Here is a 16,599-nt window from a genome sequence, read left to right as displayed (position 1 = left end):
GACTCCAATCTGTATTCTGTCATTTCATTGCTTTTGTGCAGACCATTGTTTATTCTATATGATGTAAATGAAGGTAGAAGTTAATTTAGGTTAAGTATATGCAAGTAGTAACTATAATTGAGGTCTCTAGGAAATGAATGCAAGTCAATAGTGTTCCCACAAAGCATGGAAACCTAACGTGTGTGTGTGTGTGGTCTGTGGAGTCAAATAGGTTTTCAGCCACTTGTTCAGTGCCATTCACCGCTCAAGAGCTCTGCCTCTCGTCTGTGGCTAACGACACCACAGCAGAACAGGAGTAGCTCTCTGTGGGAAGCCAAACTGCCGAGATTACAGTCACGAGTCACTAACAATTAAATAATGTGCTTTTAATTGATTGGCCAAACGTACAAAATAAACTGACAAAATTGGGAAAAGTGCGGTCAAGTTCGATACAAAGGAAAAGCAGTTTTTTGACAATGTAAGACAATGTAATGTTCAATACACACGTTGCCAACCCTGGTCGATGGAAACAAAAAGCCTTATAACTCTGACCTTTTTATAGCACTAATGGAAAGAAAGTAGTGTTCTAAATGTCTTGCGTTTCTTTCTTGACATGACTGAAAAGCATTTATAAAGCCAACGAGTGAGGTCTTGAGAATCTGTTAATCAATTGTGAATATTCAAGTCATTAAATAACTAACATATTTAAATGAAAGTGTCTGTTAATGTCAAATTTACTTGTGCTTCATCTTTCAGAAAGTTTGATTTAATTACGTTTGCAACACACAAGAGGAATTGGACAATGTGAAAGTGAATTAAGGATTTCGATGTTTGTTCTTGTTATTTTTGAGTAATAAAAATGGCAATTTTGTTTCTTCTATACACCGTTGTAGATCTTTTAAAGGTTTAGTAGTTTAGTGTTTGTGATGACCAAATTTACCAACTAATTATGTTTAATTTAAAGGATTTATATCTTCAACAAAGAAGAACGCATTGAGATATCTTGAGATTTGCGAGTGTATTTGGGCTTTTCACTAGTAGTTTTCTGTTTAAAAAAAATAAAAATAAAATGGCAATATTGTTAAATCCTTGTAAAATCTTGTCTCTGCACTTTGAAATCGAAATAAATTGTTTTATCATAGAAATACTTGATCGTTTTGCAGTCCTTCAGCTGGACTAAAGACTTGACCTCAGCCCTCACAATGACTATAACACTAACATTTGATTACGTCTCATCCCTGAATGATCCAACAATCCTCAGGTGTATTTACTAAAGTACGTTGGCATGCTCTCAATTTGGTGTGTTTAGGAACTTGGTCAAATAGTTTAATCGTATATTGATTTAGGTGATTGCCAGAGTTAACCAGCATTCCAAGGTTCTATTTGTTTTCTGGCGGCACTTGACTTTGCGGTTAGCTGTGTGTGAGAGTGTGAGCCTGAGCCGGCCGCTCCCTTGTGTCTTGTGTGTGTGGTAAGTGGCGGCAGAGCACCCTGTGGACACTGTGCTATTTAGTGACCTAAAGGCTTGGCTTTGTTTGGTCTGCGCTCCCTTGTCCGTCCTTGAGGGCTGATGAAAGAGTGCACAGGCCAGTTGGGTGGGTCTCCTGTGTGTTTTCGTGCGTGTGGGGGCTAAACGGTCCTGACACTGTAAAGGCTCAACGCTGGCACACTCGACGAGGATCCATCTGTCTCTGAATGAGGCCGTTGAAGTGTTCTCCGGCACTGTGTAAATCTGTGAGCAGCTCTTGTCCTCTAATGTGTGGTCACTCTGCACAGGCAGAAGGGCATCCAGCATGAAATGTCTGTCGTTCTGGCCGATTGTACAAAACAACTATGAATAAACCATCAAGCGTTGCATTATGACTAGACTGACAATCGTACTGTTCAGGATAGAGCTGTGTGAACGATCACATTCGAATCATAATCTATTGGTGTACATTTGTCGATGATTAGTTTGGACTTTTTAACAGTCAAATCTAGGGTTGGGACAATAAACGATAACGTCACTCATTGTTTGTGGTTCATTTTGTATCGTCTAATCGTGATAATTGCAATCAAATCCCCTGATTGTGCAGAACAAAGCTACTTCTCTCTGATTTTCTTTTAGATTATTGGTGTGCAATTCAGTCGTTTTAACACTGTACTTACTCATACTTTACATGTCATATACCAAAGTTAAAAATAAAATGTCATGAGCATTTCAATTATAATTATTATTTTGGCAAACTTTGTTGCAGTTCTTGGTCATATTGCCCAGGCGTAGTTCATTATGTTGTATTGTTGTTTTCCCATATACCTTGGATGCACTTACGAACTTACAAACTTACGAAATATGGAAAATGCAAAAAATCTATTGTGCTCCATAAAACAAAGAGGTTTCTTCAAATTCAGCACACTTTTATCCTCATATCACTGCATACAATCTTACAGCTATTTTCTCTTTGACTATACCAACTCGGCAACACTAATGAAGTAAATTGAACTCTGAAAGTCATTACTATTTTCTTCCTTCTCAAAACCTGCCGAAGTAAAACACGTGCAAAGTGTAGAGTCTTAATTAGATGCCTCACTGTCTGTAGACTCGTAAGTGTGTGTGTGTGTGTGTGTGTGTATGTGTATATGTGTGTTCATGTGCGCCTCATTAGCATGCCACAGTGCAGCCTGGTTATGTGTATATGTATGTCCCACACCTAACCATTACTGTGTGCTAGTGCTGCTCTGACAGAGCTGTCTCAGGGCTGGCAGACTGCAGATTTGTAGCGCATTGGGCTGATCATCTTATCTCCTGTCAGCGCCAGTGAAAGATTGGAGGAAGCGAGCCCATCGTTGCACACGCGCACTCACACGCACACGCACGCACACACACACTCTGTATCTCACACACTCTGTATCTCACACACTCTGTATCTCACACTCTGTATCTCACACACTCTCTCTCTCTCTCCTTTTTGCCACTCACTCTTGTTTTCTCCTGAGTCGCTCCCCCTCCCTCCATCTCTCTCAGTAAATGGTGCCGCGCCAAAGACTAATTATTACAGGCAATCATTTCGACATGAAATACCCACTTCCTGCTTGCCGCTCTCTTCCCCGCTCCCCCCCTCATCTCCCCCTCAAACTCTTTTATGCTCCTACAGTCACACAATGGCACACACACAGAGTAATTTCATTCCTTGAAGTCCATTTTGCAGGGAGCGGTTATTGCTTTCTGAGTGCGACCTTGGGGTCTTTGCTGTAAGCACAAGAAGTGTCCATCTTCGAAGCAACCATGTAGTGATGTTGTGCAACGTGTAGAGCGCGGCTTATGGTCCACGGCCATCTTTCCTTGATAATATCACTATTTAAAGTGATTATTATGCATTTATTGTTTTAATTGTTGATTGGCTTAACCCTCTTACCTGAGCAAGGGTTCAACTTAATTATTACATAATATATGTCCCTCTTAATACCCCTCCACATTTAAATCATGGGCTGCACTTTTAGGACTGGGGACTGTTTTAAAGGCACTATGACGAGAACAAGACAATTTTAAATTACTAATGATTTTGAACAGTATAGATTAACGATTAATCAACTAATCATGACTATTCAACTATAGTAGAAAAAGATTCAGTTGTAGTCATCTGGACTGTTTTTAGATGAACCATAGAAAATCATATTTTGATAATTGTAATCATTATCTTACTAACAGACTCTGAAACGCACGCGCTATTAAATCTAAAAGTTAAAAAAATAATAGTCAGATTTTTATCAATCTTTATTTAAATTTTAAATAAAAAAAAGAAGCCATTTCACCTTCAGTCACCTTTTTAATATAACCAATAGTTCGACTAATCAAAAGTGCCTGACTAAAATAATTGTGACAGCCATAATATTTTCTTCTGTATCTATCTCTGTATCTACCTGCGTTGCATCAATGGAATTTCCCCATGTGGGACAATAAAGGATTATCTTATCTTATCTTATAATGATTAATACTAGAATGAGTTCCAAAGAAAACGTTAAACATAATTTTAAGAGAATTGGTCAAAATCACCTTAAATGGAAATGTATAAAAAGCAAGACTAGTTCTTCATGCTTGACATTTAGGAAATCAAAAATACCTGAATTCTTCTTGTTCCTATTTTCTGGAGTAATTGTGATTGCCATGTTACAGCTTTGGCAGTACGTGCACGCAGTCCATCAATTTACGACTGATAAAAGTGGTTAGTCGGAGCCAGAAGCGTTTTGCATACGAAAATCAAACGGCAATCATTGTCATTACTCCGTGCCATCAATAGTTATTTTTTTTGTGTTCATATTTTTCTTATTTTTTTCCCTGGTTATGAAATTGCTGCTTGACAAACCTTCCGTGGCAATGGTCGCATTAGTTCTCACCCCAGCAGTGAGTGACTTGGACCCAAGAGGCAATTCCACTGTAATAAAATCTATAAGGCAGGGGCCATAACCCACCCCTCCCTCTCCTCCTCGTCCCTCCCCTTCAACCCACTGGCAATGATAAATGAGTCAATTATTGGTTTGTGTGTGTGGAGGAGCAGAAGGGGGGCTGTTATTACCTGTTGCGGTCGAGTGTAATGTTGCAGTATTAATCATATTCTAATTTTCCTCCACCAAATGACCGCCCCATTCCTCAATCAATCTACGGCTGGCCACAAACAAGTCTGTTCAAATATTCTCGCTCACCAGGGGAGGAAAGATGACAAGCACAGGACTATTGGCTTGGAGAAAACGTGTATGAATGTGGGTGTTTGTAAATCCTGCCCATTTTTAGGATCGTTGTGGGGAGTCTGATTTACAGAGCTAAAATGGAATGTCCAAAGCCCTTATCAAAACTATGTCCCTTGAAACCTTTGGAACAATTCACTTCATTGTCCTGTAGTCATTGGCCCTTTGCTCCCTGCATTTCAAAATGCAGCCCAAGTTTGGACTTTCTTGAATTAGAGACACAAACAACACTTATTCATGCATGGCGCCTTAAAATGATCACAGGATTAGCCCTTTTTGAGTTTTTTGGATACATTCCTTTTGTTCTGTCACTGAAATGGTGAAGCCTTTTCTCACAAGGTGAAATGACTGATTAGTACTTAGGGAGGCCACACAGTGGAGTGGAGGGAACAGAGGTTTAAAATGCCCACTGAGTGCCCATGCAACAGCAGAGACACCTTGGATGTGCCTGCTTGCAGTCTTGGCTGCATTTCAGGCTGTGAGCGTGACTTTGTCTATTTCTGCTCTGCTCTGAGGTGATAATGGGCTGTCAGCACCAAGTTTCCCCTGCTCCCCCTCGGCTGTGTGCGTGGACCGCAGCTATTAGTGCTCATACAGCAGACTTCAATATTATTATGCATTTGTGTTTGCCATGGCATGCAAATAGTAACCGCTTCTCTTCCTCCTTTGCAGTTTAAAGCTGGAATGTGAGAAATTGGCCACAGAGAAGACTGAGATCCAGAGACACTATGTTATGGTGAGATACACGCAGTCACAGCATTCACTCACAGCAAGTGTGTTGCCAAGCCTCTGAATCCCTTTCATCTGCTTACAGCTGCCAAACAACCCACCAAAACCCAGGCAGCAGACCACACACACGGGCACACACAGATATTAGAGAGAGCAGAATAAACAGCGTTTACATGGGCGTGCAGCCTTCTGTCTGTTTGTTTGCCTTTCTTTTCATGTTTGAGAGAGCACATCCTGCTGGGCTGACGTATTCAGCCCAAATTGTGAATTATATCATACGCTGAAAACTAGTTTTGATTTAATTAGTGGACCAGCTATTTTTTTCAGTATTGTGAACCATTTCTTGTCCATTGCTGTGTACCTGGCCAACAACTGTTCATTACATGGAATTGTTCTTAACAGAGACTTTGTCCACTCAGTGACACACCTTGAATGAACAACATCTTTTATCTTAGAACCTTCACCGGTAACATCTTTCAAACATCAGCCTATGATGAATGTGCTTCTCTCTAAATCTTAAAAATTGTGAATACATGTTACATGGTTGTAAAAGACCAATGACCGTAAAATAGACTGGACAGGTGTAAGGAAACTGTTTGTTGTGGGCAACTTAAACCCTTGTTGATGTAACTGTATTGAGGTGCTCCTGTGGCCAAGTGGAGTGTGTGTGTGTCCGTGCAGAGCCAACACAGAGCGGTGGGGTGGTGTTGGCACAGAGATGGACTTGTGGGGATTGAAGTTTTAGAGCTGGAGGGAAGGGGCACACTGGCATCGGCGTTGGCCAGGTCTCTTTTGCTGGCGGCTGATTTGGGGGAGTTTGGATGTTGCTAGGCAACAGGCAAAACTTGGCACACCAACTGCAAAGCAAAGCTGCCAGCTGCCAGCAAAGGCGTCTTTTATGGAGGCACACAGAAAGAGGAGCGAGCGCACACAAAACACAAAGCACACACATACACACGCCTACACACTTCCACAGTGCTATCTGCCATCCCCTCTCCATCCTGCCAGCCTGCTCCGATGCCCAACTGCCAATCTCCTCTCCACAAGCAGCCACACTGAAAAGCAAATGTCAGCCTGTCACTTTCCTACAATCTGACTTTAAAATGCTCCCCTTTGGCCCATCTAAGAGGCGAGCCTCACCTGTCTGCTGTACGGCTCTTCCTCCTCTGTGTTCTGCTGCTCCCTGCACTCTCACATAAAAGTCTGGGTCAAATGGCTTACATTAGACGTGGTTATAGCTGGAGTCTGTCACCTCCTCTACTCACTCTGGCCACACGCCTCGGGCTCATCTCAGACACTAACTGCTACTGCTTTAGGAACATTTCGCCCGGGCAGTACTGTAGTTAGGACCAGTCAGAGAAGAGAAAAAGAGATTGTGTCAACCATCAAATTGATTTTTCTTAAAAATTTGAATAATTAAATGGTGATTTATACATTTTCATAATGCATAGTTTTAACCCTTCTTTGTCTGTTGCAGTATTATGAGATGTCGTATGGCCTTAACATCGAAATGCACAAACAGGTGAGTGTCTTTGCTGTTTTACTTTGGACGGTCTCCTTTCTCACTTTAACACACCCGTTCCTTTTTTACTACTACTACTACTACTAGTACTACTACTACGATGAAACATCTCGTACACACAGTGGGGGTTTGGAGGAGGTGCATTCTACAATTTAATGTTAAATCATACAAATACTCAACCTTCACCCTCTCTTCCTCCCTCAGTCTGCCCCCTCACATTGTCTGTCATTTTCTGGGGCCAATCTGCCCTTGTCCTCCTCTCCTTCCCCCTCATCGCTGCCTCCTAATTTTCATTTCCTCTTTAGGTTCTCTCTCTTTTTCTCCCTCTCGCTTGCCCTCGCTCTCTTGCTCTCTTCCCCTCTCGCTCTCCCTCAAAGATGTCATTTTTGTAGTTGGAGTCCTCTAACAAGAAATCATTGTGTCCCTGAGGTGGAGGTTGTGGAGAGATTCCTGACTGGAGAAAAGCAAAGGGGGGGTTATGATGCTTAACCACAAATGGGAAAGGGGGTAAAAATGGAGAGGTGCAGGTGAGAGGAAGAAGACTATAGAAGAGGAAGAAGACTATAGAAGAGGAAGAAGACTATAGAAGAGGAAGAAGACTATAGAAGAGGAAGACTGACCATAGAAGAGGAAGACTATAGAAGAGTGAAGGAAAAGGCATCAATAAATCACTTGACACTGGGACTGTGGAGTGTATGTGTGAGCACATACGCGCACGGCAAGACTGTCTGCAAGACAAACAGCCCGCGGCCTAATGATGTTGTCATGATCTCTGCGTGCATATTATTACCGGCTCAGGAGTGCCTGCATGGCTCCTACACGTTTATGTATTGTCTCATGGCAGAACATGTTATAATGGTTGAGCAAATATTATGGAGGGATGGAAAGACTCATAAATTCTTCTGTTTGATGGAAAGGGATTTGGAAGAAGAGAAAGAGCCTTAATAAAAGCGAATAGATGGTTTGGCTGGATATTAGAGCAATCTGAGGCAGACACACTCGCAGCAGGGCTCTAACCCCACCATACGCGCACAGCACTATCGCATGCACCCTTCTGACACACACACATTTTCCACACTGAGGATGATGACTTGTTTTCTCTTTCACATACACACGCTCTGTGTGGGCTGGCTGTGGCCACAGCAGATGCTGCCCATGAATATTTCAGCCGCGCTCTCTGGCAGAGTTTCCATTTGCATGGAGCAGATGTAAGCGGCTGAAATATTTACCGTACTGGCCCTGGGAAAAGCAGGCCACAGCCAGGTGTGTCTCCTACCAGTGTGTCTCCTACCAGTGTGTCTCCTACCAGTGTGTCTCCTACCAGTGTGTCACCAGTGTGTCTCCTGTATGAGCAGTCTCGGTGTGTTTGTCTTTATTCATCACAAGTGACAGCACCACTCTGTTTCAGACGGAGATCGCCAAACGACTGAACGTGATCTGTGCTCAGCTCATCCCATTCCTGTCGCAGGAGGTAGGGACCTGGCCACAGTCACATCACTGTCCAACACACTAGGCAGCACCCTCATGTACAGTATATACACAGCACAAGACACGACCACATTGCCACAAATGACCCAGTTATTTCTTTTTTCCTTTACCGCCAAATGATGCTTACATCATTCCTAATGTGAGCAAATCAACTTTCAGACAACAATGTAAAGACATTATTAAATGACAATGGAAATGTTGTTGAGCCTAAATGTTGAGCAATTCTGACCTTTTCCCCACAGCATCAACAGCAGGTGGTCCAGGCTATGGAGCGCGCCAAACAGGTGACCATGGGGGAGTTAAATGCTTCGATAGGGGTACGTGGGCTCCCCCCTCTGCCTCATAGCGTGTGTACATTATCTCCCATTTTTTTTCTCCTGTTCTTCCCTTTTTCTTCTCTAGACAATATTCATCCTGTTATAATACATATGGGGAGCCAAACCAGATTTTCAGAGAGTTGGTTTGACTCTATAGTCAGATTGCCTTTTGTCTTGAACCTCGTAGGATTTTTCCACTCCCTTTCATCACCTTGATACTATCGCCTCAGCTGTTCGAAAAGTCACCCAGAACTTTCTCCCTTGTCTCCTGTGTGTCTGTGTGTGTTGTTCCTGTGTGCAGCAGCAGCTCCAGGCCCAGCACCTCTCTCAACATGGAGGGGGTTTGCCTATGGGCCCACACCCATCAGGCCTGACCCACCCCGGCCTGGCCCTGGGCGGGGGCTCCAGCCTGCTCGCTCTGTCTGGAGCCCTGGGGGCTCAGCTCGCTGCCAAAGACGAGAGGGCCCACCTTGAGGCAGTAGCAGCCGCTGCCGCTGCCGCAGAGCACCACAGAGGTACGGCACAAATCGCACTAAAACCTTATTTTTAAACCAATTGGTTTGACGAAAAAGCTTTAAACCAAACAGACACGAGAACAGTCAGAAATGTCTTGCCGATGAGTAAAGTAAATGACAAATCTTTGATTTGCTTTGCTCTGGGTTCTTGGCAGAGCAATGTAGTGTTGCTGATAATAACACGAAGTATATATTTAGTTCCACTGACTCGTCAGCGTTGGAGTGATGTGAAATGATGACAGCTAATCATGTCTGTGTCTGCTCTCTCTGGGCCCTGGTACCTGCTCGCTCTCACGCTACATTCTGGAACGAGAAGACCGTGAAGCAGGGCCAGTAAGTACACTTTGAAGATTGTTGTTTTATTATTGTAAAGACATTATACTCTAATGTTTCGAAAGTATCCTAGGATCCCCCTTCTGACATAAAACGCATGAAGCGCCCTTCTAGTTCTCTCTCACTGAGTCAGGCGATCGATTGCGCCTCATATTTCATCACATTCATCACGAGTTCTATGACATGATTTATGCAGTCGCTCTCACCTCATTATCACCCCCCCTCCCTCCTCTACCCTCGCCCCTCTCTCTTTACGCCTTTCCTCCTCACACCACCTTCCATTTACAACTTGCCTGACTTGCTTTTTTCATTACGCAGAGCTCTCTGTCCAATGGGGATAAGGGTCGGCCTTCGGACTACCTCAGCAATGGCAAGAAGAGGAAAGCTGACGAGAAGGAGTTCATGACAGACTATGTGAGTATTACACATTTGTAATATGTCTCTGGAACTAAAGTTTTCACTCAAAAAGAAGTAATGCCTTTTAAAAATGTATGTATTTAACTCTAATAGAAAACTGCTTAGAATGAACTCCTGAAAAGTGCAATGTAGATGCCGGTACATTAGGTGCCAAAGACAAATTCCCCGCTGTGGGACAATAACCTTTTAACATAACCTGACGTGTACAATTTTGGAAGAAAAACAACATGATTACATCGTATTTCATCAAATGCAATATAATATAACTAGAACCATATGAAGTGTTTCCCAGCTGTATATTTTACATGCGTTTTCGCTCTCTTGTCTATTCAGGGCAGCGATGCGGATAAAAGTGATGATAATTTGGTGGTGGATGAGGTTAGTAGGCGACTGCAGGACTCTTTTCATGGCTTCCATCTGCATACATCATGTAAACACACCCAGCAGGACCTTCTGAATAATCACTTTTAACACCCTCTGTGTCCGCCTGCACTGCACAACAAAACACTGACTTCCACTATGCATGCAGCGCTTTCCTTATTCATAATGACACACGCGTGATCGGTGGAAGAATTACTCGAATAATTTTAGCTTATAAATACTTCAAAGTTGTTTTGTCTTTTTGGCTGCCTGAGGAGGATTCCGTTAAAGTGTCAGCAATGCCTTGGATTATGGCAATTGTGCCGTTGTGATGAAAGGTTTTAAATTTCCTTGTTGGGTGGGTCTTTATTGGAAAACTTTGTGCTGCCAGAAACTTCTAGCTTTTATGTGTTCTGCTGCAAGCAAGAAATCAATAGGAAGAGCTAGATGGTTGGCAACAGCGGTTAAAAGTAACGATTGCTCGGCTGTGGTATAGTGCCCTTTTTAATACATAAAATCAACCCCAGTTCATATAATCTGAATTTTTGCATTGGTTAAAATGCTAACCTTATATACATTAGAAGTATTTTTGAACGTGCACTTTTTACTGCTTGTACTGTTTATTTTACTGTTCTGTACATTTGACTATTCTGTACTAAAAGTGTTTTTGTCATTTCAGGACCCCTCATCTCCTCACAGCGTGCAGTCATATTCATCCAGGGAAAACGGATTGGACAAAATGCCCCCGTCTCGTAAAGAGGGCCCTCCACAGGCCAGTCCCACGTCCCTCGCGTCATCCAGCAGTGCGACCTCCCCATCCCGTGGCAAGGAACCCCCACAGGTGCACATCAGTCTTTATATCACGCAGCTTTCAAAACGTTTAAATATTTACTTCCTTTGGCTTTACAAATGATTCTTTCTTTTGGTGTCCTCTTCCCCCATTGGGACTCCCTCATTGTCATTCCTGTTTTGTTCCTGTGCTTTCCTTGTCATTCTTTTCCTCCTGCTGCTTGCTCCATCCCTCAACGCTGATTGTCTTGGCCTCATCCATTTACTCCTAAAGACAAACTGTTTATTTTCTCTTCACACTTGATTTACTTCCCTTTTGTGCTAATGTTTCTTTGCTTTGGCAGAGGGAGAAGTCTAGTACTCCGGGCATGAAGCCAGGAACACCTATGTCCCAAGAGTCAAACACCCCTGGACCAAGTGGACCACCTCAGTTCAGATCTGTCCCAGGCAAACCTGGAGTTGACCCCCTTGGTAAGCTTTAAATGGCAGGTCAACTTTGTTCACACGGATACAAAATCAGTGATGTCCGCCATGCGGGCGGTTTTCACAGCACACAGGGGATCAATTATAAATCTGATTGTGTGTTTGCTGGGACGACAGTTATTCAGTGGCTTTGTAACATGAAGAGATTGTATCAGCACTGGGCCACAGTAGTTGTTATGGGTGTGATCCAGCTTCCATCTGGACATAATAAGCAGCTGTGGGCAAAAATATTCAGTGCGCCTCACGTTTTAAATGGAAAGATTAGGAGAGGTGATGGACTGTGACTGTGAGCTGTTTCATAATGAGCCTCCATCTATTCCACTGTGTCTTCCTCACATCACCTGTTAGTGCTTGTGTGTGGGAGACAGCACTGTGCAAACAGAGCTGCACTAGAGTGCTCACTCTCACTGCAGGGTGGCACTTTGAACAGCAGGGGTCAGTGTTGGTCCAAGGGTACACTGGTTTCTGTTGGGTTCAGTCACAACATCTCACTCTGAAATTCTTTGTATTTGCCAATTGATATTTATTATACATATACAAGTTATTTTATTCGGGGGAAATGGAGTAAAAAAGTAGTGGTGGTGTCAGCGCACTCTTCACATTTCTGCTAGAATTCATTCACTTATATTTTGTCACCTTCCTCCAGCTCTGGGCCTGAGGAACCCCCTGGCGGTTCAGGGAGCGTACCCCCCCGGGGCATTTGGCCTGCCGCCTCCAGGGGTGAATGGAGAGCTGCCTGGGGCAGCAGGCTATGGCGGAGGACTTCACCTGGTCTCGCCCCAGATGAACGGAGCAGCAGCAGCAGCAGCAGCAGCAGCAGCAGCTGCTGCCGCGGGCTATGGACGCTCCCCTGTGGTATGTTTGAGGACATTGTCTTCTCAGTGTCACTGCCATGTGTAATAGCTCAGCACATATAAGCACACGGCTCCAGCAGGTGTGTTTCTGTGTTTTCATCCTTTATGATCCAAGTCTGTGACCTTGGCTCTGCTTTCTTCAGCTGCACTGTACAGATATCTGCACTAATGCACTTTCAATCATCCTTTATGTAAATAAATAAACTTTTCTCCTGATCTTTTTTTTTTTTTTCTCGCACATGTCTTAACACCAGATATTCTTGATTTATTGTCTGATTGCTTCTCTTGGTGTTTGGCAGGTGGGCTATGAGTCCCCACACCCACACATGAGGGTTCCTGGGCTCCCAGCCAGCCTGCAGTCTGCCTCTGGAAAACCGTATGTTACCTCTGTTGGTTATCGTCTGTAACTAATTCAGACAGAAGTTTTATAATGGTTGAAAATGTCCTTTTGTTTCTTTTAATCCTATAACATTTAGATAAATACTTGTTAATGATTATAGTGCAGCATGTTGACTTGCACTTATAATAAAGTATACATTTTTGAAAACATATCCAACCCACCTTCCCAGAGCGTACTCGTTCCATGTGAGCGCGGATGGACAGATGCAGCCCGTGCCCTTCCCCCCCGACGCCCTGCTGGGCCCGGGCATCCCCCGACACGCGCGGCAGATCCACACCCTGAGCCACGGAGAGGTGGTGTGTGCCGTCACCATCAGCACCTCCACACGCCACGTCTACACTGGAGGCAAGGGCTGCGTCAAGGTGTGGGACATCAGCCAACCGGGCAGCAAGAGCCCCATGGCCCAGCTCGACTGTCTGGTGAGTTAGAGACGACTGTGGACAAAATGGGAAGATTGGGTCTCATTTTGTCTTGTAATGTTGTGTTATGCCCAGAGGAAGGTGATGTTATTCACATACTTAATGTGACAAATAACTTTGTTGTCCTCTTGCCAAAGCTTGTAACTTCTTTATTTATGACAGTATCTGCTGAAACATTTCCCCCTTGTCACCATTACAATCCACAAAGTACACTCTGTATCATCATCAATGGGAAAAATGACTTTCTCTCATTTTTCCCCCCAAACCATTCAGAACCGAGACAACTACATTCGTTCCTGCAAACTTCTTTCTGACGGCCGGACTTTAATAGTTGGTGGTGAGGCCAGTACACTGTCCATCTGGGACCTGGCCACGCCCACTCCTCGCATCAAGGCGGAGCTCACGTCGTCTGCTCCCGCCTGCTACGCTCTGGCCATCTCCCCCGACAACAAAGTGTGCTTCTCCTGCTGCAGCGACGGCAACATCGTGGTCTGGGATCTGCACAACCAAACTCTGGTCAGGTGAGACACGAGAGACAAACAACTATAAGAAAGAAACTGGTCGTGACATTTAGGGAGGTAAAAATGTTAAATATATGTGTTTCTCTGTAAAAGTATGATGTGATGGCTCTTGTACAGGCAGTTCCAGGGCCACACAGATGGAGCGAGCTGTATTGATATCTCCAACGACGGCACTAAACTGTGGACGGGAGGACTGGACAACACTGTCCGCTGCTGGGACCTCCGAGAAGGACGCCAGCTCCAGCAGCACGACTTCACCTCACAGGTGTGCACAGTCAGACCTCAAGTCAAACAGACAGAGGTCTTGTGAAAGTCGGTCTCCTTAGATTGTCTGGATGCAGTGTTTTAGACGTCTGAACTCGTATTGACCCGTCCCCTTCCTCTTTAGATCTGTTCTTTCTCTCTTCATCTTGATTTCGCTTATGTCCTGAACCACACGCCCCTCTGTCATCACCACTTCCTCACCGCTCCCTCGTCCCCTATTCCTCTTTTGTTTTCACTTCTATCTCCTCACCAGATCGTTTGCTCTCCCTTCTTCTTTTCCTGTTGTGGTTTTGTCAGTGCTTATCTCACTCTCTTTTTGGCCTGTTTTGCTCGTGCAGATCTTCTCCCTGGGCTACTGTCCCACGGGTGAGTGGCTGGCTGTGGGAATGGAGAGCAGTAATGTGGAAGTCCTGCATGTCTCCAAACCTGACAAGTACCAGCTGCACCTCCACGAGAGCTGTGTTCTCTCACTAAAGTTCGCCTACTGTGGTACGTACTGAGCTTGACTGACAGTTCTGTTGCACTTTATCACGTTACCTGGGGGTATTAAGTCACAAGGAGCAGAACAAATGTCTCTCCTCTCTTTATTCAGACACACTTTCCCTCTCTTCACCAGTATTCCTGTGTATCCTGTGGGCTTTATTGGTTAATCGCTGTGTGTTCTGTCCTGTAGGTAAATGGTTTGTGAGCACGGGCAAAGATAACCTCTTGAATGCATGGCGGACCCCTTATGGCTCCAGTATATTCCAGGTAGGAAGCAGATAAGTTCTATATTATGTATCCTTTTTGTTGTTTGTCGACTCTAATGATGCCGGAACTTCTTTTCCTTCTCTTCGTGCTCAGTCAAAGGAGTCATCATCAGTCCTCAGTTGTGACATTTCTCCGGACGACCAGTTTATTGTCACCGGCTCGGGAGACAAGAAGGCAACAGTTTATGAAGTCATCTACTGAGCAGCTACTAAAATATCAGGGGCGGGACATAAGCCCTTTTGCACCAATGACTGTAAAGGGCATGAATTGCATCAAAGCGAGAGACGTTGAGCTTTTGTTTTGTGAAAGCCCGACGGGAACATCGAGTCATCGAGACATCCCCGTTAAAGACAAACCGCTCTACATGGTTCAATGTAGCTGTGCAACTGATGGGTTCCTCCAAAGAACTTTCATTTGTGTTCCCATTTTGTTTTGTTTTTTACAAAATAAAACCTCTGTAGTGATCATGAAATTAGCAAAAGAAATATTTTTTTAGCCTTTTTTTTTTCTTTTTCTTCAACTGTTGGACCACTTTGAATGAAGAGATGGAAGCAAGACAACAGAGACTAAGTATGTTGGAGCGTTGCTAAACTCCTACTGGAAAACCACTTATGTTCTGTGCTGTAGAGCTCCAGCGCAGACACAACGCTTTTGTCCAAATGATGCAACATGACTTCAAAAGTGACTTATGGAGATGTTTATCCACGGAAAATCCACATGGAAGAGTACAAATCGGACATTTTGGGGATGTGACCTCCAATAATCATCTTCACCCTCAATATTAAATGTGTTTTATTGTCTTTTATGGCACATAAACAGGGATTTACATAATTACACCATGGACTTTGACTTTGCTTTATGGACATGTAAATAAAGTTCTTTAAAATGAATGTTTCTGTTTGGATTTGGAAGAGAATTTGAAGAGCTTCTTTGTAAATGTTTATTATAGTCAATGGTGGACAACTAAACACGGATTTGTACATGAATCTTGTTTCTGGGCAGACTCTGCACACCTGACTGAGTGGCTGCGCAGGAGGACCACCAAATACACCTGAGGAAGGTCAAAGGGACTGAAACGTGTTAATAAATGACGAGTGAGACGTTGTGCAGGAGGAGCTTTCACAGGGTTCAACTACAAGAAAATATGACTGAGTTTACAGCCTATTAAATGCACTGTAGATGAAACACCATTTAAATCATAAGAAATGACTTATAAAGTAAAAGATCCAAACTATTGAACAGGGTTAGAATATTGAAAATCATCTTAATATATTCATATTTGATCAAACAATCTCCAGAAGAAGAGCTCGTCCTGACTTTGTATTGGCTAATCTAAGAACAGCAGCTCCCTCTGTATCTTTGGATTTTCTTGTATTTGCAGCTGTACACATTATTTCCTTGGCCAAGTAAATCTAACTGAAAATCATAAAGAAGAAAATATCCAGAGTATTATTTTCTTTCACAGGTTCGACAATTGTGTTTATTGAGACTTAACCAATTTCAAATGGTTTAGAAATGGGTTAGTCCAGAAAATATCCCTTCTAGACATCACACCGGTATTTGATTTGATCTCCAAGCTTCAGTGTGAATCGATCAAAAGGGATGTTCTTGATCAGAGTGAGGTGTTTTGATCCTATCCCTGCTGTCAGTAATTCCACTGCTTGTACGTTGCCAGGTTTGACTTTAAAGCTGTAAATCTAAGTGAGCATTTGTTGCATATTTGTTTAAGGTCTCACA

General features: G+C 43.5%; 1 protein-coding gene across 6 annotated transcripts in view; it reads left to right on the top strand.

The window, feature by feature from the left end:
- Positions 1 to 15,752, top strand: part of tle2a (TLE family member 2, transcriptional corepressor a) — a 30,024-nt gene extending 14,272 nt beyond the window's left edge. For 3 of the 6 annotated variants that reach the window (XM_072438103.1, XM_072438100.1, XM_072438105.1), the window contains 18 exons: positions 5,374 to 5,437; positions 6,908 to 6,952; positions 8,361 to 8,423; positions 8,683 to 8,787; positions 9,059 to 9,272; positions 9,589 to 9,605; positions 9,924 to 10,019; positions 10,356 to 10,400; positions 11,062 to 11,223; positions 11,516 to 11,642; positions 12,301 to 12,509; positions 12,808 to 12,884; positions 13,078 to 13,327; positions 13,601 to 13,848; positions 13,966 to 14,113; positions 14,451 to 14,601; positions 14,786 to 14,862; positions 14,956 to 15,752. In XM_072438103.1, the coding sequence (XP_072294204.1) occupies positions 5,374 to 5,437; positions 6,908 to 6,952; positions 8,361 to 8,423; positions 8,683 to 8,787; positions 9,059 to 9,272; positions 9,589 to 9,605; positions 9,924 to 10,019; positions 10,356 to 10,400; positions 11,062 to 11,223; positions 11,516 to 11,642; positions 12,301 to 12,509; positions 12,808 to 12,884; positions 13,078 to 13,327; positions 13,601 to 13,848; positions 13,966 to 14,113; positions 14,451 to 14,601; positions 14,786 to 14,862; positions 14,956 to 15,063 (2,206 nt within the window). In that variant the 3' untranslated portion in view covers positions 15,064 to 15,752. The remainder of the gene's footprint in view (positions 1 to 5,373; positions 5,438 to 6,907; positions 6,953 to 8,360; positions 8,424 to 8,682; positions 8,788 to 9,058; positions 9,273 to 9,588; positions 9,606 to 9,923; positions 10,020 to 10,355; positions 10,401 to 11,061; positions 11,224 to 11,515; positions 11,643 to 12,300; positions 12,510 to 12,807; positions 12,885 to 13,077; positions 13,328 to 13,600; positions 13,849 to 13,965; positions 14,114 to 14,450; positions 14,602 to 14,785; positions 14,863 to 14,955) is intronic. The other 3 variants (XM_072438104.1, XM_072438101.1, XM_072438102.1) reach the window with 2 other exon arrangements.
- The last annotated feature ends 847 nt before the right edge of the window (positions 15,753 to 16,599 follow it).

Source organism: Eucyclogobius newberryi, unplaced genomic scaffold (assembly GCF_026437365.1).
Source record: "Eucyclogobius newberryi isolate DKJ021-1_F unplaced genomic scaffold, fEucNew1.0.hap1 SCAF_9, whole genome shotgun sequence".
Lineage (NCBI taxonomy): Eukaryota > Metazoa > Chordata > Actinopteri > Gobiiformes > Gobiidae > Eucyclogobius > Eucyclogobius newberryi.
This window is presented reverse-complemented; position numbering and strand designations above follow the sequence as displayed.